At 56.2% G+C, this 24,569-nt stretch overlaps 1 protein-coding gene across 1 annotated transcript in view; it reads left to right on the top strand.

The window, feature by feature from the left end:
- The window catches only part of EFCAB6 (EF-hand calcium binding domain 6), a 124,016-nt gene that overhangs the window by 87,926 nt on the left and 11,521 nt on the right, over window positions 1–24,569 (top strand). The window contains exons 20-24 of the mRNA XM_040987251.1: window positions 213–331; window positions 3,764–3,964; window positions 7,424–7,579; window positions 12,888–13,086; window positions 14,364–14,555. Coding sequence (XP_040843185.1) covers window positions 213–331; window positions 3,764–3,964; window positions 7,424–7,579; window positions 12,888–13,086; window positions 14,364–14,555 — 867 coding nt within the window. The remainder of the gene's footprint in view (window positions 1–212; window positions 332–3,763; window positions 3,965–7,423; window positions 7,580–12,887; window positions 13,087–14,363; window positions 14,556–24,569) is intronic.

The following is a 24,569-nucleotide window of genomic DNA, read 5'->3' as shown; positions in this document are numbered from 1 at the left end:
GATTCTGTGAACCCCAAGTTGGGGTGAGGATGAGACTCCACAGGGCACACAAGGCCTCTCAGTGGCCCAGCTGGCACCTCTGGTGCTCACCTCACTACCACTCTCCCTGCTGTCACCTTTGCATGCACAGGGAGCTCAGCGGCGGCTGGAGGTTGTCCTGAGACCCGCCCGCTGAGAACCTTGGTCACTGAGTTCCGTCCTCTCCTGTGCAGAACTTCATTGAGACCGACAGTGAGGGCAATGGCATCCTCCGGCGGCGGGACATCAAGAACGCGCTGTACGGCTTCGACATTCCCCTGACGCCGCGAGAGTTCGAGAAGCTGTGGCAGAGGTGAGTGGCGGCTGGTGACTGGTGGAGGGCGCCTGGCACCTGACAGCTCCTGGTCAGTAGGGCCTCCAGGTGCGATCCCGACCTGGGTGCTGGGCCTCGTTCCTTGATCCTCGTGGCATGGAGCCGAGGTGGGCAGGCTGGCCCCCAGAAGTGTTGCGACCTCGTGTGAACACCTGTCACCCTTCCTGTACCAGAGGACTTTGCGTGTCTGAGGAGGCAGAGGCCAGGCCCATGCTTCTGCTGTTGGGGAGGGAGAGGCTTGCCTCCCATCTGACCTGCTCAGCAGACAGATGTGCAGTGGGATCTGCCTAAAGATGGCACTCAGTGTTGCCTGTTTTATAGCGAAGTCATTTGCAAGCAGCCAAGCTTTGGGTACCTTGGAGCCATCTCCCAAGGGTCCCTGCAGCCGGAATTGGGGCGAGGATGTTGGCATGATGTTTCACGACCTATCCAGATCGAGCTGCTCTTGTCCCAGGCTTCCGCGGGTGTTGTGTCTGGCAATGCGGCCCTTCCACCCTGTGCCCTTTGGTGAGGCTCCTGGCGGTCCCGGCAGGGTGGTTGGGAAGAACTGGAGGCACACACAGCATTCTCATGGATCACCAGGGCCTACACTGCCTGTGTACAGGGAGTAAGCCTGGCAACCACAAGTCAATCACAGGAACCCTGGGGACCACGGTGGGCTGGAAGCTGCAGGGGCAGCAGTGGTGACAAAATGGGATTCCAGGGGTCCTGGGCACTCAACAGGGAGTGTGTGGGCAGCTGGCAGGGCATCTGGGCCTAGGCACTGGAGGACAATGGGAGTTGAGTTGGCAGGAGGGGTGGGGCTGTGACGTGAACCAACCAGCCAGGCCAGGGGAGGCTCAGTGGATGTGGCTGGGGAGAGCTTCACCTTGGTGATGGAGTTGCTGGAGTCACGTAGCCCACGATGGTCTCTGCGTTGAAGGAGAGGATGGGAAAGGAGGAGGAAGACCCTCGCTTGCTGTGGCAACAAGCATCCGTCCACGTCTGTGGGCGTGGGTCAAATGTGCCTCCTTTTGCCGTGTGTGCTCAGCAACCTACCAGCTATAGTCCCATCAGTCTCAGGTCTCCCGTTGGGTGGGGAGCAGCACTGTGCCAGGGGACAGGGTAGGAGTCCTGCCCCCTTCCAGCCAGCTGTGGGGCCTCTACCACGAGACTCCACGCTCCGCACCTCATTGTCCCTGTCTGTCTGTTGGCGGGTAGTGGGGAGAGGCTGTGCTAAGGGAAAGGCCTCAGGTGGGACCCAGTCCCTGGCCGGCTTGTGTGGGGCTGCTGGCTATGCATCCTGTGTGACAACTGGGGGGGGGGGGTCCTTGCATGCGGAAGCCATGGGTGGCACCCCAAGGGCTCTCTACTGATACAGCCGTGAAGACCCGCTGTGCTTGGCAGTGGGCTGGGAGGCTGTGGGGATGCCCACCCTGTGTGCCTGTCTCTACTGCCCCTCCATGTACTAGTCTTACTCTAACCACAACTTCACCACCTTGGGCTCCTTGTGGGTCCCTCAAGGTCCTCCTGGGACCTCTCAGCAGCATGAAGCAGCTCCCAGCACACCCTGCGCCCCAGAAATCCAACCGTGTGGATGTCATCAGCTCACATGGCCTGCTTCCTGCTCCATCTGCATGCTGAAAACCAAATCAGTATTGATTGGGGATTTTGTTAGTTGCCGTTTGTTTCTCAAGTGTTTAAATGTTTAAATTGTGCTAGAATACACACAGCGTGAAATTCACCACCAACGTGTGTTTAAGCACACCACTCAGCGCTGTGACGTGTAGTCCTGGTGGGTTGTTTTGAAAAAATGGATTTGTTTGTTTGAAAGACAGAATGACCAAGAGAGAGGGAGGAGAGAGATTCCATACGTTGCTTTACTCTCCAAAAATGGCCACTCGGGGACCTGGCCAGGTTCACGTCCACTGTCAGAGCCCCCCACCCAGCGATCTAGTGAGGCAGAGGTGACAACAACTGCAATCTGCTCTAAGGAAAATGCAAATCCAGGAAACAGGACCCAGTGCAGAGGCACCCTGCTCTGGCCTGGGTTCAGTGCATCGCCCCAAGTCCTGGGGCCTCAGCCCCTCCGACTGTGTCTCCTTTTCACCCCGCTCCTTGGCAGCAGTGCTCAGGCACAGTTTGGCTGCACCCAGTGGTTTGAGAACGTGGTGGCTTTATGGTCATCTCAGGGGATTCCAGCAATGAGGCAGGAATCCCCAAAGGAGCCACACAACTGTGGGCCACTGCCGAGGGGCTTACAGGCTTGGGAGCGTGGGGATGCTGAGTAGTCGAGCAGGCATGCGCTAGCTCTGAGAGGGTAAAGGAATAAGGCCCTCCAGCCGACGGCAGAAAGGGGATTTGGGGAGCAGTAAGTTTGATTTTCAGCTGTGGAGCTGCGAGTCCAGGCAGCAGCCCGTGTGGCTTGTCAGCTTCCAGGCCCATTGCTGACATGGCTCACTCACTCCCCCCTCGTCCTCCATGCTCTATGACACAAACATGTGCAGCTTCTGCCCAACCCGAAGACGCCCCCCTCTTGTGCACACCACCCCGGCAGGGACACACGGCTGCCGCCTCCACCCTTCTGTAGCTGTGGCTGCCCGGCAGAGAACAGCCCAGCCTCGCACCTGTCAGACCAGCACCCAGCGTCACCCGGGGGAGGGGTCGCACTGGCCGAGCTGTGCGGACAGTCTCACTGGTGCCCTGGGAGCCGCGGTGGATGCAGCGATGGTTGCGTCCAGAAATGCCATTTTATCAATTCGATGGGGACCGAAATCTTCCTGCAAAGATTATGCTCTTCTTTTTTTTTTCCCCCTTTAGAGAAAATTGGCAATTTGCCTTAAAAATTTTTATTGAAGTAATTCTATTCTATGTGAATAATGTTGGGAGATAAAAATCCCTCCATTATGGCTTTTTAAATGAATTATAATTCAGGAAAAATCTCCATAATAGAAAACGACATAAAAGGCACGGAGCGTAATTCTTATCTTGTTTTTGCTTGCCTGTCTCTCGCTGGCTGGGTGTGATTGGTGGCTCTTCAAAGAGGAAGACGGAGACTCGCAGCGTCCTTGAATCAAGGGGTAGCCTCGTTTCCAGGCTCTCAGACTGAATGTGTCTTTGCGAAGGTTCCCTCCTGGCACATGGGTGCCCAGGTGTGGCCTGTCCTGGAGGGCACGTCTCCGGCGTGTGCGAGTGGCTGCGGGGGAGCTGCCCACGGCCGCTGCCTCCCACGCAGGCTGTCCTCGAGGTGGTCGTTTGGAGATCTGGAGATCGTTTGGTAAAGTGCAGAGGCAGGGCAGCCGTGGGGGAGGCCCGAGACGCTGCATGTCCGCCCCTCCCCTTTAGCACAGGTGCCTTCCAAACCCCTGTGATCCCACGTGCCCCGCTGGTTCCTGGTGCCATTGTTATGTTCTGTCCTGTCTCGTCTGTAAGCTATGACACAGAAGGAAGAGGACACATCACCTACCAGGAATTCCTGCAGAAGTTGGGGGTTGCCTATTCACCCGCCATCCATCGGCCCTTCGCGGAGGATTATTTCAACTTCATGGGCCATTTCACCAAGCCCCAGCAGGTGCAGGAGGAGATGCGGGAGCTGCAGCAGACCCGCGAAGCTGAGAAGCCCAGGGCGGCCAGGTGAGTGGCCGTCCCGTGAGACCGTCCCCTTCTGCATACACCCTGCAGCAAAGGTACCCCGAGATACCTCTGCCATCCCCAACCCCCACAGCAACCTGTGCAAAGTTCCCCTCGCTTACTCACTGCCCTGGAGCCGAGAAATCGGTGCCATGTGAGAGCGTCAGAGTGGCAAGATAGGCGCAAGCTTGTCCTGCCTTGCCCACATCCCACCCTGTCACATGTAACAGGTGACCCTGTACTAACGGGCAGCCATGCCTGGTTCCTCCCTTGGCCCGATTGGAACTCCCCGCTCGGGGTTCAGAGGCCATTCTGCACACAGTGGGAATGTCCACGTGTCAAGCCAGCCAAGAGCTTATGCTGGGACATGATTTGTGGTCTCCACCCTTGGTAGCCCAGCAGTTCATGGCTTGCACGTGATCCTGTCTGCCGTGGCCTGCCATGATCATTCCAAAGAGCCTGTTAGACTGTCCAGCCTGCCCAGCCCTGACTGAAGGAGTGAGTTGTTGCCCAGGACCCAGGCGATGAATCATAATAATCAAATGAGGCTGAAGAGGGAGGCAATGGAACGCCACGTCACAGGTGATGTCCACAGAGCCCGAAGGCCTGGGCTAACAGCGCTGGGGAGACCGTGCGATGCCTGTGCAGGATGCTCAGATACGCCACAGGGCCCAGGGCTGGCCTCGTTACCCACTGCTCTCTCCGCTTCTCTCCTGCTCACGAGTCCTAAAGCTCCCTGTGGGCTTTGCGAGGAGAGCCACGTGCCACGAGGCGCCGCCGGGACCCTGCTCCCGCCCCCTCAGTGCGTGCCACGCCCGGCTCTCCCCTGCGGAGGCGGGGGGCTTGGCCCACGTCTGCTTTCTCAGAAGCCACAGGCTGACGATGCCTGTGGAGGACCTTGGCCCTCGGGACACCCAGATTTGCGGTTCTGCAGTTGCGGGTGTTTCAGGGGGAGCCCCAAAAGAGTCCATGTTTCTAGAATATTCTGTATTCCCTTGTTTATGCTGAAACTTAAAAGTGGAAAGAAAGGAGTCTTGTGCACCTAACGTTTTATTTGCTAAAAAATCATTTCTTAAACTTAGGTTTGTTTTCCATGCCAGGTTCTTCTCCTCCTCCTTTTTTAACATCAGTCTGAAATTTAGATTTAGAGAGAGAACAGCAGAGGTGTGGGAGTCAGTGACCTTGTGGGCCCAGCACAGCCCTGGAGCTCCGTGCTGGAGCCGGGCCTGAGCAGGCAGGCTGGGTGAGGGGCCAAGGGACCCCGCCAGTGCCCTCATGGGATCTGTCTCATGGGGACTAGGCATGGCCCTGGAGCAGCTCTGCGTCGGCTAGCCAGCTTCCCACTGGGCGGCGTGCCGTGCACTGTGCTGCCAGCCCCTCACTTACTCTGCATGCACATGTGCTCTGCAAGGGAAATTATTGTTGCCCAGGAGCCAGTGGGAGCCACAATGAGTGCCTCACATGATTAAAAATCCATCTCTTGGGCCTGGCACCATAGCAAGACCAGGAGCTGCACTGTCCTTAAGCTCCGACTTCCCCACAGAGCATGGGCAGCCCCGCCTGGTGGTGCTAGTTCTAATTCTGGCAGCACCACCTCCCATCCAGCCCCCTGCTTGTGGCCTGGGAAGGAAGCTGAGGACAGCCCAAAGCCTTGGGACCCTGTACCCCCATGGGAGACCTGGAAGAGGCTCCTGGTTCCTGGCTCCTGGCTTCAGATCAGCACAGCTCCAGCCATTGAGGCTACTTGGGAAATGAATCATCGGACGGAAGATCTTCTCTGTCTCTCCTTCTCTCTGTATGTCTGACTTTCCAATTTAAAATAATAATAAAAATAAAATAAATCTAAAAAAATACCACCTCCCCTCAGACTGCTGTGACGTGTCCATGGCCTGTGTAGTGAGGGCGGAGTGGATAGTGACAGGCGACCATGCGGGGACACATGTGTCAGCCAGCAGGGCCTCGCTGCACACACGCATGGGTGGTTCTTGCACTTGTGTGTGCAGCGCTCTGCTGTTGTGTGAGGCATTCCTGATGGGGGGACGGCAAGAGAAGGGGCTGGGACCCTCCCTCTCGCCTCTCCGGGGTTTCTGGCTTTTCTGTTCTGGGAGAGACTTTGCCAGGCACTGCCCAGAGCTGGCTCCTCCGTGAGGGCCTATCTGAGGTGGTAGTGACCACCTTGAAGGATTCCTTCTCAGTCACTGTGGTACGCTCTCTTCCCATGCTGCCAGCTTCAAGCCCTGTGCTGGACAAGCATGCCGCCAGGGGGCTGTGATGGTGCCTGGCTGAGCTGGGGGGTCCCAGGCCACCACAGGTCCCATGCAGGCCAAGGCGAGACAGTTTGTTCTTGAATTGCTGTGCACTCTTTCTGAAGTCAGAATTTTCTAGAAGTGAAAAGCTGATCTGTGGAGACCGTCGAGTGCATCCTGGGAGTAGGAGCCGCGGCAAGGCTAGGGGCTCTGCGGACTGTGCCACACAGCGCCATCCTGACCTGTGGCCACCAGGAGGGGCTGCCCACGCCCCATGGGGAGGCGAGGACAGTGCAGCTCCTGGTCTGCCAGTCACAACAACGGGACAATGGCCTGTTTCCTAACAGGCGCTCCTCCTGCCATGCTGGCGGGATCTCACGGCCATTGCTTGCCGCCTCCCTCAGCCCCGACTCATGGCCTTGGAGCCAGCTGCTCCCGAGGCCTCCGGGTTAGCTCTGCTCACCCTGCGCTGCTGGTGCCCATCTGTACCTCCCACGTGGAATTGAGCCATCGCTGTCACGCTGGGTGTGCCCTGTCCCCCGAGAGCAGGTGCTCAGCAAGTGCTGACACAGAGAGGGTACATTTTCCCTGTGTATTTGTCACTGTGGTTAAATTTCTGCTTTGTTGAAGTGCCAACCCTAGTACAAAGCCAGAGCTGTGGTGATGCTGGTAATAAAATAATAATGAGATATGTTTTTTTTTTCTGGGATCCCTTTTTTTTTTAAGATTTATTTTATTTTTATTGGAAAGGTGGATCTACAGAGAGGAGAGACAGAGAGGAAGATCCTCTGTCTGATGATTCACTCCCCAAGTGAGCGCAATGGCCGACGCTATGACGGTCCAAAGCCAGGAGCCTCTTCCAAGTCTCCCACACGGGTACAGGGTCCCAAAGCCTTGGGCCATCCTCCACTGCTTTCCCAGGCCACAGGCAGGGAGCTGGAAGGGAAGCGGGACTGCCGGGATTAGAACCAGCGCCCATATGGGATCCCGGGCGTGCAAGGCGAGGACCTTAACCACTGCACCACCGCGCCGGGCCCTGGGATCCGTTTTAATGTCAGCGTTACACCAAAGCTGAAAACCATCTTGAGCATTAGTTCTCCTGTCAGCTGCCACTCATTGTGTCATTGTGGTCACCCAGTCTCTTGCTTCAGAGGATCTCTTGTCTCACCTCCCTGACGTGCAGCTGTTGAGCAGCCTGCACTGGTTCTCTCCCCAGGGAGAAGCTCCTGGCTCACTACGAAGACATCAGCAAAGCTCTCGCCCAAGAGCACAAGTCGAAAAGCGGCTCCATCCCCATGTGCAGGCTGCAGAAGCTGCTGCGGGAGTGTGGCTGCCCGCTCAAGGAGGAGGAGCTGGCCGGTCTCCTCGACAGGTGGGCCCCACACACCTCACTGCACACGCACAGGGGGAGGTGAGAGGGCGGGTCAGGTACCTGAGGGTGAGTCCCGGCTCCAGCTCCTGACATCAGCTCCTGCTGGTGCGTACTCTCGGTGTTGGCTCCAGGGGGCATCCCTGCTGCCCGTGGGGGAGACCTGTGCTGCTGTCCTGGCTCCGGGTTCTGACCCAGGCCTGGCTTTTATGGGCATTTAGGGAGACAACCAGATGAAAGATCTGGCTTGCTCTTCCTTTCTCCCTCCCTCTCAAATAACAAAGATGTTTTTTAAAAAATTATTTTTAGTTGAAAAGCAGAGGGACAGAGAAAAGGAGGCCCAAGAGATATCATCCACTCTGCTGGCTCATCCCCCAAACGGCCGCAGTGGAGCTGAGCTGATCCGAAGCCAGGATCCAGGAGCTGCCTCCAGGTCTCCCACGCGGGTGCACTGGAGCCATCTGCTGCTGCTGTCCCAGGCCAGAAGCAGGGAGCTGGTTTCAAAGTGGAGCAGCCAGGACGTGAGCCAGTGTCCACGTGGGCTGCTCGCATTGCAGGCAAGGCTTAGGTTCCTACACTATGGTGTGTTTTCATGTAACATTTTTTTAAGTCCAGTATATATTTTTTTTAAAATAATCTGCACCAGGAGCATTTTGAAGATGCTCTCTGTGTTTCTCGCAGAGCAGGTTACCTGGTTCCAGCGTCTGTCTGCCACCAGCCTTCTGACACTGGCACAGCCTCTCCAGGTCCCCTCCCAGTGGCCTGCCTGGCAGCGGGTTTGTCCGAAGCGGGAGGCAAGCTGAGAAGTGCCTGTGCTTCCACTGTGTGCCTAAGCAGCAGAGTCCTTCTCAAGGCTGGCTTTCTCTCCCACGTTACTCATGCATTTGGGGGGCTGCAATAACAGTGAGGCTTCTTAGAAAAACACAACCAACACCTCCCCTACTCCTTCCACCCTGTTCCCCTTCCAAGGCCCACAACCTCCACCGACTCTCATTGCCTCCAGGGAGCCCCAGGGGACAGGTGCCCAGTTCCTCCCTTAGAGGTAGCGGCGTCTGAGAGGATGTGGGTTTAAGGCGTTTCCTCCCATCCCTGCCCTGTGCCAGCTCAGTGTGCAGCTGTGACCTGCCCTGGGTCCCATGCACGCTCACCCTGGACTCCCCCAAAAACTCACTTCTCCATGTGCTGGCTAGACACAAAGGCCGAAGGCTGGTGAAGTCGCATCTCGCCTCTCCAGTGTCTAGCCAGCAGCTTGTAGGCCCTGCCTTTCCCGCGTGCTCTGATCTCCATCTCCGTGATTTTCTTGACTCTGCACAAAGGTGCTCCCTCCCCACCTGCTCCCTACCCCCAGCTCTTATTTCTGATGGTTGTCACATGTCCTGCCACCTTGGCCTGTGTGTATATTTTAACCTTTGCCGTTTAATCTTGTTTTTCTGCACCTGGAAGTTGCCCTTCGTTTTAGCTGCAGTCCTTTTCTTGTCACACTTAGCACTTTTCTGACAGCCAGTGCTCACTTTGGCTTTCTGAAGGTGCTGTGTGTGTATGTGTATGTGTGTGTTTGACATCTTGTTCTCATTTCAGAGATACACAAGCCCTTGACTCTGAACATATTAGCAGTAGACATTGTAGAAAAGTATTTTTTTTTAAATTCATGTTGCTCTTTAGCAATGCCTCATATGAGATGCTTTCCTTGCAAAGGAACAGATTAGAAGTCCTGCACAGCCAGGCACAACTGGGTGATAACTGGGATGAGCTCTTAGGGCGTTTCCTTGGTCTGGTCAGATGGACCAGGGATGGAGTTACAAACAAAGCACAGGGTTCCCAGTGGAGTTCAAACTTGGGGTAAATAATAACTTCTTGTGTAAGTATGTCCCATGCAGAACTTGAGATATACTTGTATTTTTATTTATTTATTTTATTGGAAAGGCAGAGTTAGAGAGAAGGAGCAAGGGAGAGATCTTCCATCCGTTGGTTGACTCCCCAAATGATTGCAACGACCATAATTGAGCTTATTCAAAGCCAGGATCCAGGAGTTTCTCTTGGGTCTCCCATTTGGGGACATGATCCCCAGCACTTGGGCCATCCTTTGCTGCTTTCCTGGGCCACTGGAGAGTTGGACAGGAAGTGGAGCAGCTAGGACATCAACTCTGGTGCCTATATGCAATGCTGGTGTCACAGGCAGAGGCTTAGCCTGCCAGCCCACAATGCCAGTCCCTGAATATATTTGTAGTTTTTAAAAGCATTAACTTAGGGACTGGCATGGTGGCATCATCTGCCTACTGTGCTGGCATCCCATGTGGGCACTGCTCTTTGACTCCTGGCTGCTCCACTTTGATCCAGTTCCATGTTAATACACCTAGGAAAGTAGCAGAGGATGGCTCAAGTTCTTGGCTCCATGTTCTCACATAGGCAGCCCAGAAGAAGCTCCTGGCTTTTAACCAACCCAGCTCAGGCTGTTGCAGCTCTCTGGGGAGTAAACCAGCAGGTGGAAGATTTCTCTTCCTCCCTCTCTCTCAAATCTTTTTAAAAACCATTACTTACTGAGGTTCTGGTTGTACTGTATATCCCTTGAGTGTTCTGTTCTTGCCTATTTACTGAATCTGGCAACCCGACCAGATAAGCCCGCTTGGTCTCAAGTGCTGGTACGGGCGTTGGGGACGGCTGCCCTGACAGTCGCCACCACATCAGGGTTCCTGCTGCAGGCAGGCAGACACAGGTGCCATCTGGATGTGCCCATCTGTGTGGATTCCGGGGTGACAGTTGGCCCCGGAATGACTTCTGTTTAACGAGCCGTCGGTGTTCAGCTCACGTAGCCTCTTCCTTGCTGTACATCCGGGAGTCACATGTCTGAGTGCCAAGTGTGCCAGGGTCTCCTGCACCCTCTCCCCATTCCCCCTCACGTCCCACTTTCCATAGCCATGTACATTCCTATTTCTACTTCTGAAAAGACACTTGCTCTTTTATAGATGCAACCAGTGGCTGAGAAATCGCTCCATGTCAGTGTCAGACCCCTCGGGCTGCCCTGGCCGAGTGCCATGAACCAGCTCACTCCTCAACAACGGGTTTTGTTTTTGTTTCTGTTTTTGTTTTCCTCACAGTTTCAGATACCAAGACACCCAGCAGCGAGGGGTGTGAGCAGGTTCAGGGCTGGGGAGCGATAACCTCGGGTCCCATCTTTGGTGTGTCACCTCACAGAGCCTCCTTTGTGAAGACATGGACCCCACTCACCAGGGTTCTGCCCTTAGGTCCTAATCACCCTGACCCCATCACAAGGCCCCCCCTTGCCCAGCGTCCGTTAGGGGCTAGGGTCCTAACCGCCGGCGTGCATGACCCTGCCCGTGTCTTGAGGCTGCCCAGCCTTCGTTTGACATTGTGCTTGGTCCATTTCATCCTGGACTTCTGCATTTCTTGCATCGCTTGCTTTACTTTATCCTGTCAAACAAAGAAGCCCATGGTCAGGTGAGGGACGCAAATGGAACAGACCCTGGCAGCTGGGAGCCACAAGCTCTGTGTGCGCCACCAAGGGCTGGCCCAAAAGGGGACTCTCCCTCGCGGACAAGAGTGAATGAAGCCAGGAAGAAGGGAGTCCGGAGGGGCCGGGTGAGCAGGGAGCATGATCCGACAAGCAGAGGGAGCAGTGGCAGTTCCAGCTGTGTCAGTTGATGCTCAGGCAGGCCAGGGAGAAGCCTTAGACCTCTGCCCAGGCTGGCAGGTGCTTCCTTCAGGTTGGTCAGGGAATATAGGTGCTCAGCCCGTTATTGGAGCCTGGCCAGGGAAGGGCTGCTGAGTGCCCCCGAAAGGGGAAGGCAGTCCTTGGTGGTAGCTGTGGCCAGGAGGACAGGCTGAGGTGGGTCTCATGGGCCTTCAGGTGGCCTCAGCTACCAGCCCCATTTCCTGTCATTGCCCTGCCCCCTGCCCCCCTGCCTCCTGGAAGCCCCTGAGCCCACCCTACTCTCCTGGTCTGGCTGCCCTGCCTCCTGCAGCCCACACCACTCTGCCCTGCGGCGCACGGGGGTGCAGGGACAGGAAAGGAGAAGGTGTCTGCTCTGCTCTCCCCGCCCCGCCCCTGGAGCCTGCTCTTGTCACCTCATTCCAGCTGAGTGAGAGTCCCCACACACGGTGAACAAGCCAGGGAGTATGGATGGCGAGTGCTCAGCCGAGTGCTGCTGCCCAGGAGCCATGGCACGCGTCCGTGTGCTCTTGCCGTCCAGCCTTTGTGGGCTGAGCTGCTTTTCACGGCATCCGGACCTCAGAACGGCCCTGCTGCTGGCTGCTTCTCCTCCAAGCCATCTCGCTGGCAAGCGTCGCTGTCAGTTGTAATTATATGTAGATTATTCTTTCTCCAGCTCCAAAATAGACATTTCTAAATACCACCAAGATTAGCATATGCATCTGATTCCGTCACGGTGGGTTAGTGCCACGTTGGCAGCCAGGCAGTGGGGGAAGTGTGTGCACTGTCCCCTTCCCTCCGTGTCCCTTGGTAGGGCCATGCTGATGCCCAACACTAAATTTGGGCTGAGCAGTCCCCGAGTGTTTGAGTCCCAGAAACGTGAGCTTGTGCCATGACCATGGCCTCACCTGTGTTCTGGCCCTGGCTGGTCAAGTTCCCGAAGAAGGGCCTTGTGGCCACCCCTTCCACACCTCTTCTGCTTCACCCTCCCAGGGCCCATGGGACCAGGCACCAGACCAGATTTGTTAGCCAGGCCTCCCCTCCCTGTCTCCTGCACAATCGGAGTTGTGAGTCAGTGGTCTGTCCATACACCCACCGGGCTTCAGGGCAGGGTGGCGGCCTGACGCCCCACCAGCGCACGCTGACCCTGTCACCCCTCGCAGCCCTGGCCTTGACCTCAAGGACTTGCAGTACTTGTATGGGCTCGTCCAGTATCGGAGCTCGTTGGCCCAGACACACCAACAGCACGGGGGATGATTCCTTGACATTATTCATCCTCCTGCACTACTTCTGTGCTCAACAGATCTGTTTGTTGAATGGCTAAGTGATTTTTCAAAATAAGAGTTAATACTGTAGGGGGTGGCGTTACAGCCTAATGGCTCAAGTCAGTGCCTGCAATGCTGGCATCCCACAAAGAGTGCTGGTTCATGCCTGCTCCTGCCAAGGATGCACCTGTCAGAGCAGCAGAAGGTGGCTGAGGTGCTGGGGCCCTACTCCCAACGTGGGAGACCGGGCTGGAGTGGCAGGCTCCTGGCTTCAGCCTGGCCCAGCCCAGCCATCTGGGGACTGAAGCACTGGGTGGGAAGACTTCGTGTGTCTGCCTTTCAAATAAAATGAGATGCTGTTCCTCTCCCCTGGGACAAGCTGGGGAGTGAGCTGGCAGGACCATTCTATCAACCATGCCGACTTCCTGGGAGCGTTGGAGAGCAGCAAGCTGAGGCCAGAGCTGCCACCCATGGAGAAAGGCCACGGTGAGCCACTGGACTTCTCCACAGTGGCCCTCTCGGAGGTGGTGAGGAACATCCAGGAAGTAGTGGGTGCCTCCCAGGCAGCCCTGTCACAGGTAAGGGAAATGTCCCAGCCCTTGTGTCTTCCTCGGGCTCCCGCAGCCGCCAGCTGATACGTGCACAGCGCTCTGCAGGTGTGCGTGTAAGTGACGCCATGCATGTGGGGGTCTGTGGAGGCAGGACTCTCCGTGGGAGAGGGTCGTGGTGTGCCCTGGGGGCCGTGTGCCAGGGGAAGGCTCAGTGTGCCCTGGGCACCATGTGCCAGGGGAAGGGCTCGAGGTGTACTCTGGGGACTGTGTGCGTCTCAGCTCTCCGTGGGAGAGGGTCGTGGTGTGCCCTGGGGGCCAGGTGTGCTGCAGCCTGCCATGCACAGAGGGTTAAGGCACCGCCTGTGCTCAATCTGGGTGTCAGTTCAAGTCCTGCCAGCTCCACTCACGATCCACCTGCCTGCTGATGTACCTGGTAAAGGGGCAGAGGACAGTCCACATGCTTGAGCCACTGCCCTCCGCATGTCCAGCCCCAGCAGCTGCAGCCATCTGTGGAGTGAATCAATTGATGGGAGATCTCTTTGTCTCTCCCTCTCTTGCTCTTTCTCTCTGTAAAATTGCTTTTGCCTTTCAAATAAAATCTTAAAAAAAAAATAGCAGAGCCCCATATTTGAAGAGGCCAGCTTCTGCAGCACCCCTCCACACACACACACTTTTCCTGCAAGCCACCAAGAGCTCAGAGCTGCCCAGGGCCAATGCACGGCCAATGCCACCACCTCAGTGGGCCCAGGGTGGGCCCAATTAACCCTGAATGAAAATTAACCACGAGCTAACTTGGTTTGGAGTCTGCAGGCATGTTAAATTCTTATTTTTTTTTTTAAAAAAAAGATCTTAATCTACCACTTGATACGAATCTAGTGCAATAAAAATGAATGGTTTTGTTCTGACAGATGGGGGGAAATGTGCTTGCTTTTTATAGCACATTTTGCACTTTTTCAGTTTGACTGCAAGCTGCTGGTTCTGCACTGGGTACCCCGGCCCCTCCAGCGTTGAGTTCTGGGGAGGAGGAGTCTTCCAGGGCTGGGAGTGTAGGGTGAGACCAGCAGGGGTCTGTCCCCGAGTCAGGGCAGGACGGCAGCCTGTGGTCTGGCCACTGCCAGGTGCCCAGGCTCTCGGACCCTGCCCGGAGCCAGCTGGGTGGGTCCCTCGGTGACAGTAGCTTTGGTCAGCGACGCGGCCATCCCTACATGGGTCTCATGTGAGCAGAAATACGGTGTATGGAAAATGCGCCAGGTGCATGGGCCAGGCAGCACCTGCTGTCTTGTCATTACTTGTCTGTTGTCTAGGCCTTTGCTGCGCTGGATGCAGAGGACACAGGGTTTGTGAAAGCCATGGAGTTCGGGGACGTCCTCAAGGGGTTCTGCTCCAAGCTGACGGACAGCCAGTACCACTACTTGCTGAGGAAGCTGAGGCTCCACCTGACGCCCCACATCCACTGGAAGTACTTCCTCGAGCACTTTGGCTCCTTCCTGGAGGAGGTAAGGAGTGGTCGTGCAAGGGCGTCGCTCTGGGAGAAATTCAGCTCCTGCCTGGAGGGGGTACGGAGTAACCTGCAGCGGGCATTGCTCTGGTAGAACCAAGCCGAGACCCCGCATTTCCAAATGACCAGTGCGTTGGGACCACATCAGACACCCTGGCAGTCACCTCCCGCCATCTGCTCGCTCTGGAGGAGAGATGGAAGTTCATCTCCACATGGGATGCTGGAAGATGTGCCCTTGACTTTGTTGGAAGGATTTTGTTTTATTGGAGATTATTTTATTTATTTGAAAGAGTCTGAGAGAGATGGAAAGACAGAGAGGTCTTCTACCCGCTGGCTCACTCCCCAAATAGCCACAATGATCAGTAGTGTGCTAGACCAACACCAGGAGCCAGGAGCCTCCTCCAGGTCTCCAACGCAGGTGCAGGGCCCCAAGCACTTGGGCCATCTTCTGCTGCTTTCCCAGACATTAGCACGGATCTGGATGGGAAGTAGAGCAGCTGGAATGCAAACAGGCACTCAACAGGATACCATCATCGCAGGCGGAGGCCTTACCCTCCCTACCACCATGCTAGCCCCTTGCCTCATTTTTCAAAGACATGGGCACTCACTCTTGTCTGGTTGCTATGAGTTGTAAGCAGCCTTGGCTCCCGGAAGAGCATACGGCATCTGGGGACATGAGCCACTTAGTGGGGAGGCCTGGGCTGTGGGTCGGTGGGGCCCGGAGCAGGTGCACCTGTTCCCAGGGTTCTATCAGGAGGCTGTGCAGAGGGAACGGCCGTGAGGGCAGTGAGGGCGGCCTGGAGGAGGCTGGCCTGCAGATGTCCAGCCCAGGGCACCTTCCTCCCAGGATGATCGAGCCACTTGCTCCTGGGCCGTCCCTCGCTGCTGAATGCAAATACCTGGTGTCTTAGCAACAGTGACGGTCACGGTGCAACCATCCCTGGAGCCTCCAGTCGGCACCGTGTACAGGGTGCCGTGCTGAGTGACAAAGTTCCCGCCTGTACAGGAAGGGCCACAGTGTGGGGCTGACACACGAGGATGGGCCGGCATGCGGTCAGCCTCACTGCCGCTGGACCCTCCTGCAGCTCCCGGTGCTCTGACAGAGTGACCGGTGACCAGTGGCCATCACAGTCACAGGGCCTCTGTGACTTGTCGCAGGGATTCTGGGAGGTGAGTGCAGGGCAGGATGTGCAGTGCTCATGGAGGGCCAGCCCCTGCCTGAGGCCCGGGCGTCTGTTCGCCGTGTGATAGGTGAGGACCCCACATGCAGACCCTGTGTAGGTGCACCCTGGGAGTCCAGCGCCCGCGTCAGGGCATCTAGACCCTGTGCCTTTTTGGCCTCTGTCAGATCACCATTCGTGTTCCGGAATGTCGCATCTCTGTGGACTTCATACAAACGGCACCGTCTTGAACACTGCCTTCAGCACTCTGCTGTCCATGTCACTTGCCGTGAGCACTTCAGGCCTGTCCCTCTGCGGGCCTCGCTGCATCTGTCTAAGCCATCGTGAAGCCCGTCTCTTGGGTGGCGATCTGCAGACAGGACCCATGCCAGTGTGGCCAGTGGCGTGACCACTGGCCTCCTGTTCCCGGCAGGCATGCCCTCCTCCCAGGCGCCCACTTGGCTTGCTTTCCACCCAGAGTTTCCGCCAGCTCACTCTTGTCAACAACTGCACTTTGGGATGATTTTTTAAAGAAAACATCTTCATTGCAGTCCAGCTAGAAAATAAGGCGAGGGAGGCGGTCATCTTGAACACACCCGGACGATGGGCACGGCCTCGGCTGCTCTTAGTGCACACCCGCCACGCCCCGGCCCGCACGCAGCTTATCACTGCTAACCTCAGGGAGCGGGTGGGCTAGGAGCCGGGCAACCGGGCCGGGCCGAGGGCCAGGGGCTGTGTGTGCACAGGTGCCACATTGCAAGTCACGCTTTCTGGTCACAGTAAGCAAGCTGGAATGACACCGTGTGTGTGTGTGTGTGTGTACCTTGTCACCTGTCTATTGCTCAGGGTTTCCCAAGCATGAGTTACAACAGCTTCAAGGTCCCGGTGATGCTGGTCATTGAAGTGGCCAGGTTCTGCCCTGCCCGGCTTTTGCCTGTTTGTATGTAAATCTGTACCCACATTTGGGATTTTTTTTTTCTTAAAGAAATAAACCAAGAAATAAAATAACTGGTGGGGGAGACTCCAGAGTAAGGAGTATGTTTTATTAGCTTTGAAAGCTTCCCTTTGGCATGTTTTTTCAGATAATTGCTTTCCTGTTGGGCTGAATGACATGAAGTCACCATTCTTAGTCTTCATGAACTTAGTGGGGCAGGGTTTGAGCTGGTGTTTGCAGAAGTCATCCCTGCCCAGTGTTTGGGAGGCACTGGTCGGAGGGGCGGGAAGGAAAAGCTGACCCCAGCAAAGTGGTGCACATATCCCTGGTCTTGCCCGGGGGTGGCCCCTGGGGATCGGGCCCAGAACACACGAGGGGTGTTTCCAGCCAGGGCTTGCCAGGGCCTCACAGGCCCCTGCGGTCTCTTTCCTAGCAAAGTGAACCACATGTGGGCTGTTGGGCAAGAGTTGGAGACTGCAGCTGTTCAGCCCTCGTGCTGCTTGCCAGCACAGCCTGAGTGACTGTGCGTGGCCCCCGCACCAGGTGCGTCCTCAGTGCTGCTCACTGCCCCGTGGCCGAGGAGGGTTTAGCTGTGTCCTGCAGTAGACCCGGGTACCCCCCTCTCTGGAGCATAGGTCTCATTTGTTGTGCATCACGTGATCCTTCCCTTTCTTCTCTCCATTGTGCCGTGTGGACCCGCTCTGATCAGACCCTGAGTGGATGCCTCCCAGGAGCCTCGTTTCTAGCCAGGAAGATGGAGAGGCCATAGGGAGCTGGAGTGGTGGGGAGCTGGATTGTAGGTTCAAGGCCATTTGATTGTTGTCTTCCTCGCCACTTGGCATTCTTGGCCCAGCCTCCCTGGATTGATTGACTGCAGGCTGAGCCATGGACCAACAAAAGCTTAGGCCCCCAAGTAGCCGTGGAGAGGGCGTGGCCCATCCCCTAAGACTGTGGAGCCGACTCTCAGCCTGGGACAGGTCTCCAGGGCTTCCATGTGGGCTTATTGGCCCCAATTTTTTAATATTTGTTTTTATTGGAAAGGCAGATTTTACAGAGGGAAGGAGAGTCAGAGAGAAAGCTCTTGCATCTGCTAGTTCACTCCCCAAGTGGCCACAATGGCCAGAGCTGAGCCGAGCTAAAGCCGGGAGCCAGGAGCCTCATCTGGCTCTCCACACAGCTACAGGGTCACAAGGACTCAGGGCATCCCCCACTTCTTTCTCAGGCCATAAATTGGGAACTGGATAGGAAGTGGAGCAGTGAGGACACGAATCAGCACCCTTACAGGATGCTGCCACTGCAAGGTGGAGAATTAGCTGGTTGAGACAGCCCCTGAAGGCCTGAACTCTTGAGCCACTTCCACTTCCTTTCCAGTCACATTAGTGGGGAGCTTGGGAACGGAGCAGCTGGGCCTGCGCCCTGTCACAATGTGGCTTCGTCCGCTCATTGTGTCCCAGCACCAGCCCCTCGTGGTGTAGACATCTGCACTCTGTTTTTTGGTGGAGTCTCTCTATTGGAAAAGAAGTGACAAACAACTGGAACATTTGTGCATCACCTTAACACTCAATGGGAAACTACCATGGTGTCATTCAGATGGCCAGGCCTCTCCGGGCACAGGAGGCGTGCCGGGCCCCATCCCTGGCCAAACCGGCTGTGTTCTTGGGCAGGGAGGATTGTGGCCCAGGCCAGGTCCAAGTCCCTGACTGGACTGGAAGGACACAGAGGGCAGAGGACTGTCCCTTCCGAGTCTGTGCTCACCAACGTCTCCTGCTTCTGCGTCCCAGATGGCCACGCCCCATCGTGAGAAAGTGATGGAGCTCAGCTCACAGCAGGTGCTGCAGGCTGGGCACTGCGGGCTGGGCACTGCGTTCTGACTCTCGCTTGCTGTCTTCAGGCATGGGGATTCCTCTCTGTGGGGAGGCTCCAGAGCTTCCCTGAGCCTCAGGAGATCCCTGGGTGCACCACACTGGGGTCTGAGGACTGGTCTTGGGGGCACAGAGAGTTAAGAGCCGTTGGGGAAGTCAGTGTGACCATGGTCTTCTAGGGAGTGGGGCGTTTGCCCACAGCACCTGCAACCCATCACACACCCCTGGTCCCAGGTGAGAAACACCTGTACAGCAGAAAGGGAGGAACGAGACTGAGACAGAAGTGCTGCCTGGCAGATGGAGGAAGGAGAGCACCACTCCCGAGCGGTGGGGTCCCCTGCCCACGGGCAGAGGCAGTGTCCACGCTCGTGTCCTCAGCAAACCGTGCTGCACTTGGAAGCAATGTTGTGCATGCAGGGCACTCTGCTGGTACAGAGAATATCGCCACATGTTGAGACAGTCACTCCCGTTTCCGCGTGTCTGACATCTTGAAGCACAAATCTCCGTGTCCTCCCTGAATGGAAAGAGACCGCTCCGAGCGAGAGGAGGTTTTTGAGAAAACAGAGCAGAAACGGGCCTGGAGAATCCCTGCACTTCATCGCCATAGAGATGATGGTGTTCTGCAAGGAGACATCTTCTTCAAGGCACAGCGATTCCTTTATCGCGCTCTGCAGGCCGAGGACCAGCAAAACATGCGTGTGCTGGGTGTGCGTGATGCACGCGTGGCCCATGGAGCCACTGAGCTCAGCGTTAAGGGACTCGCAGGGGGCTTCTCTGCTGAGAGAACCAAAGAACATCGTTTCTCGGGCACACCTCGTGTCTGTCATCGCTCACCAGCGCCATGTGTATGTTGGTGGCCACCGGCGTTTCCATTTTTCTTCTCTCCTGTGGTGGGTACAACAGCGCGCATGTGTGTGTTCTTAATACCCATGGTGGAGAAAGGGGGAGACCAGGGCTCCAAGATCATGGGCAGTCCACGGGGTACATCACCCCAAGATTGTCGCCACTGCTATTTACTCCCACTCCTAATGGCCACAAAAGCCACATCCGCTCCCTGTGGTTTCCAGGGTCCTAGATCCCGGTCACCCCTTGCCAACCTGCTTATGGCAGTGCTTGCCGCCTGCTGTTCTGTGGGCCTTTGGGACTGGGCGAGGCCTGAGGGACACCTCGAGCTCTGCTGGGCACTCAAGACAGCCCTGGTGACTGTTTAGAGCAAGGGGATTGCACCTCTGCCAGCGCCAAAGCCCAGGTTTGAGTGGTCCAAGCCAATGTGCTAAAAGGAAGGAGCCAGCCGCCTCTGCTTGTCCTTTATGGCCAGGCAGATGTTGGCCGCAGAGAGGCCGCCACAAGCTGCGCCTAGCTCCAGGCACTTTGCAGCTAGGAGGCTGCTGAGCTTCCTAGCAGCCCCTTCAGACGTGGCTGCCACACCTGGAGCCAGGCACGGGGCCTTCCATGGCACATACGGCGTCTGCGCTCCCCGCTCCAGCCCACTGCCCTAGCTGCGAGTCGGGGGCTCAGTAGTGCTGTGATTTGTGGTGTAGTTATCGAAGCAGTCCCTTGGGTCATTTTACAGACGGCATCACCTGGCAGTAAAGGGGTGAAAGGGCGGCTGGGTGCTCTCCTTTTATTTCTCTGCTTCTGGAGGATTTGGGAATCGGATGTTTCCTGGACTCTTGCCCAGAGCCCTGGTGAATGCTGCGATGCGTCTGGAGGAAGGTGGTAGAGTGGCAGCCCAGGCAGGTGCCGGGCAAGGGGCTTCCTGGGGCACTGGGCCTGCACCCTACCTCAGGCAGGACCAGAGCCCATGTCAGGGCGGGGATGGCGTCTGGCAGGCAACTGGGCTTCTCTCTCCTCGCCTCCACCCTGTAGGCGTCCCAGACCAGCAGCTTCTCCAGGGTGGAAGCTGGGGGTGATTGCTGTGCTGTTGCTGCCGCCTGGGACAGCACCTTGAGCACAGGGGGCCGCAGTCAGGAGCCCTCGTGTGGTTGTAAGCAGGTGTCCTCCGCGCTCCCCAGAGAGCTAGCTGCACCTCTGGGGTCTTGGAGCAGCTGCCTCCCCGGGCAAGCCACATGCCAGATTCTCCATACCAACCCAGAGACTGTGCCCACAGCTGGGTGCGTGGCAGCGTGAGCCCTCAGAGCCCGCCATGGAGGCCTGGCACACTTAGCACCCCCTTCCCACACACACACATTCAGGGCCTCCGCTTTAATTTCCTCAGGGTTTTTAGATGTATCTTTTTTGACAGGCAGTTTTACTACTGTTGTTATTTTTAGCATTCATTTATTCACTGTAAATACAAATGGAGATACAGTACAATTAATTTCTTTGCTAATCATAATATTTGATCCAGGGAAGCAGTTTTTCAATTCCTCATGGTAATTGCCCAATGGGTTCACTGAGGGGAGGGCGCTCGGGCGTCCTGCAGGCTGTCCAGGGGGTTCACTGAGGGGAGGGCACTCAGGCATCCTGCAGGCTGCCCAAGGGGTTCGCTGAGGGGAGGGCGTTCCGGCATCCTGCAGGCTGTCCAGGGGGTTCACTGAGGGGAGGGCGTTCGGGCATCCTGCAGGCTGCCCAGGGGGTTCACTGAGGGGAGGGCACTCAGGCATCCTGCAGGCTCTCCAGAGGGTTCACTGAGGGGAGGGCACTCAGGCATCCTGCGGGCTGTCCAGGGGGTTCACTGAGGGGAGGGCGCTCGGACGTTGGGTATCCTGCCACCTGCTCAGCAGCGTCTGTCCTGGTCTCCCAGGGACTATCAACACAGAATTTGGGGGTGACTCACACCATGTGCCCACTGGTTGTGCTGCGTTCACACACAGGTGCGTCTGAGTGATCCGCAGGTGGACAGGACCTCGTCCCCCAAGGAGGAACTCAGTGACTCCTCCCCTTCCGCTGCTCACGGGTCAGAGAAGCAGCTGGTACCCCTCGGCGCAGCACAGCACAGCATGCGGTAGTGACTGCTGCTGTGTAACATGCAAGCCTGGATCCACAGGGGCGAGGACAGAAGCAGGTAGCCAGCTCTCTACCCATGGGACAGCCGGGCAGCTCTGGTGGCCTGGCCGGCACCTCTCCACTCCACACCTCTCTGCTTTCCTCCCCAGACCTGTCTCATGGCCACTGCGGCGGGAGGGCTAGCCCAGATGTGCAGGCATATCCAGCTTCCTGGGCACGTCCTGTAGACAGCTCAGGATGCTTTCACGCAATGGTGTTTGAGCCTGACGCTACCATGGGGGGTCAGGGGCTTTGGAGCCAGGGTTTGGATTTTGAGATTGGCTTTCCTCACAGGCCAGGTCATGTGGTGCAACCTGGCCTCATGACACCCAGCAGTCGCCAGGGCAGCCCCTCAGAAGAGGCCCGACCAACTGAGGTGCTCATTGCATGAGAGTTTTGGGGCACTATGTGTCAGGGCATGTGTGTACTTTGACAGCAGACATTGACCAAATCCAAGGTCAAGGGTAGGGAAAGGCCCTGGGTCTCTCACATATAGGGGACCTCTAGAGCTGAGGGCGTGAGGGCTTGGGTGCCTTCACTGGCAGGGCAGTGTGTGTGTGGTACCCGCCTGCCTGCCTCTCTCCACCACTGCCTCCGCTCACACACGCCCTCCCCTCTCGACTGCAGAAGTTGTCTAGGATGTGATGTGTGACATGGTGGCAAAGCGCTGCTGTCCACCAGCCGGCTGAAAAGAACTGCGTGGGTGCAACCATCCGTGGGCCACTTTCAGTGGGCAGGGACGGACCTCACCCCACCCCAGCCTGGCGTAGCTGGCTTAGCTCTCCCTTTGTGTGCAAGCTGCAGCCTGGGCTTAGGCTAGGCAGGAAAGCCTGTGGTTCTGAGCCTCGTCCCTACATTCCCATCCGTGGAGCCACACACATCCTATACTGCTCGCTCTTCTGCATCTCAGCAGGGGGCTAGGTAACCTCCAAGGGCCACCACGAGGCTGTCTCCAATGCTGCGGGTCCCAGACAGCCTCAGGGGAGCTTCGTCTGCATCTCATCAGAGAGACTGCCTGGGGTGGGAGCTGGGAGAGCTGGGAGAGCTGTAAAGAGGTGGCGGTGAAAGAGAAGGTGAGGACAGAGCCCCCTCCCCAGTATTGGGGGGGTCAGAAAGTGTGGAGCAGGAGGACGGCTCTTGGCATGCAGGCACCACCCAGGTGTGGTGGTGTTTATATCGAACATGGCGCCCCTTTACACCTCCTTGGTGCTGTGGCATGCAGATCCGATGATGTCACAGGGCAGGCCCAATGATGTCGCAGCTTGGCCACAATGGCCCTCATGCTTCCATGACACAGGCCCCATGGCATCATGGCCTGGCCATGGGAGAGGCCACGTAGCCACCTCCCTGGGCTCGTGTCTGCTTCCGACCCCAGCTCCACAACCTCGACCGTGCCACATCTTGGGCTATGTCTCTGGCAAGTTTTAGCATCTGGGGGTGGGGCGGGTCAGAGCCCTTCTCTCACTTGGATTTTCAGTGTCAGTGTTAATATCGCTGCACCTAGCAATCCCCCTGAATATCTACTGAGGTTTTCTTTATTGGAGTTTTATTATAACCGGAGAGAGGTTTAATCTTTTGAAATTAAGTCTTTGTATCCTAGAACATACCCTGTGTCTCCAGTTCATCCCAGCCTTGTTTTAATAACTGTAATAAGATATATATAGATTTCTGTGTATAGATGTACCGTGCGTATGGGCCGTATCCCCTGGCGTCTGGTAGAGTCATCGTTCCTGTGGGTGGGTGTATTTCACAGCATCTGGCTCGGGTGGAAGGTTTGTGCTGCTCTCTTAGATTTTGATGCTGGACCTGGGTGCCGTCTGGAAGCAGCTCCCCAAGATGTGCTGGTTATACAGTCGTACCCTCGAGTGAGAGCAAATGTTTGCTTTCAGCAGTGGGATTGTTCCAATTTCTGGCTTTATTTTTTAAAATCAGATTCTGTAGCAACGTGGCCAACAGGGGTGGCAGCCCATTTTGTACCTGCTTTCAGTATTTTAATAGTTTCCCTGTTTCACTTGAGGTTTTCAGAGTCTCTGGTTGAGACTCAGGCTTAGGGTGTTTTATCTCTATATGGTTTATACGTTCCACACCATTCCGTTCCATTCCGTTCTGTTCTGTTCCGTTCCATTCTGTTCTGTTCTATTGTTCCGTTCCATTCCGTTCTGTTCTGTTCCGTTCTGTTCTGTTCTATTGTCAGTCAAAATGGCTGCATTACTCTGCCCAGTGTCATCCTAAGACCTAATAAACAATCCTCGGATTGTAGTGTGGAATTTTTGCACCAAAGACCATAAATTATTTCAGTTTTTCTTTTTCTTAATGAAAGGTGTATTTATTCCAAAGGCAGAGTTAGAGACAGAAACAGAGATCTTCTGTCTGCAGTTTCACTCCCTAAATGGATATAATGGCTCAGGATGGCCAGACTAGTGCCAGGAGCTTCTTCCAGGTCTCCTGCGTGGGTGCAGAGTTCCAAGCATTTGGGACATAATGCCAGTGCCTTCCCAGACACATTGGCAGGGAGCTGGATCAGAAGTGGAGCAGACTGGACACCAGCTCAAGCCCACATGGGGTGCTGGCATCACTGGCACAAGTTTAGCGTGCTATGACACATCACTGCCCTCTATTTTTCTTCCAGTATATTTTCTTCATCATAATACACAGTGGATTTGGGACCTGATGATTCTCTTTCTGGAATATTCTGCTCTATTCCTCTATCCCTTAAGGACTGCTTGATGGCGGCCCAGGCCCGGGGGCGGGTGGGAGGGACTTGGTCCTGCCAAGCGCATTTCCAGCTGTTTGGATTCTAGAAAAATGCATGACACATCTCAGGAACATCACCTTTCTATCCACCTTGCAGATGGTCCCTTTAAGCTGGGTGTGGCCGCTGCGATGGTGGGCTGATGTCTGGTCTGGGGTCGGTGTATCCCTAGGGTGCTCCCAGCAGCATCCAGTGTCTGCCGCAGACTCATAGAGTACACAGACTGCACTGCCCGTCCATTGTGGTCCAGCGGGAAGTTGAGGGCTGGAGGGAGAGATGTGGCAGAACAGGAAGTGAGGTGACCAGAGCCACCAGC

Source organism: Ochotona curzoniae, unplaced genomic scaffold (genome assembly GCF_017591425.1).
Source record: "Ochotona curzoniae isolate NIBS_2020 unplaced genomic scaffold, NIBS_Ocur_1.0 contig_1014, whole genome shotgun sequence".
NCBI classification, from domain to species: Eukaryota; Metazoa; Chordata; class Mammalia; order Lagomorpha; family Ochotonidae; genus Ochotona; species Ochotona curzoniae.
Note: the sequence above shows the minus strand (reverse complement) of the source record. Positions and strands in the feature narration are given on the sequence as shown.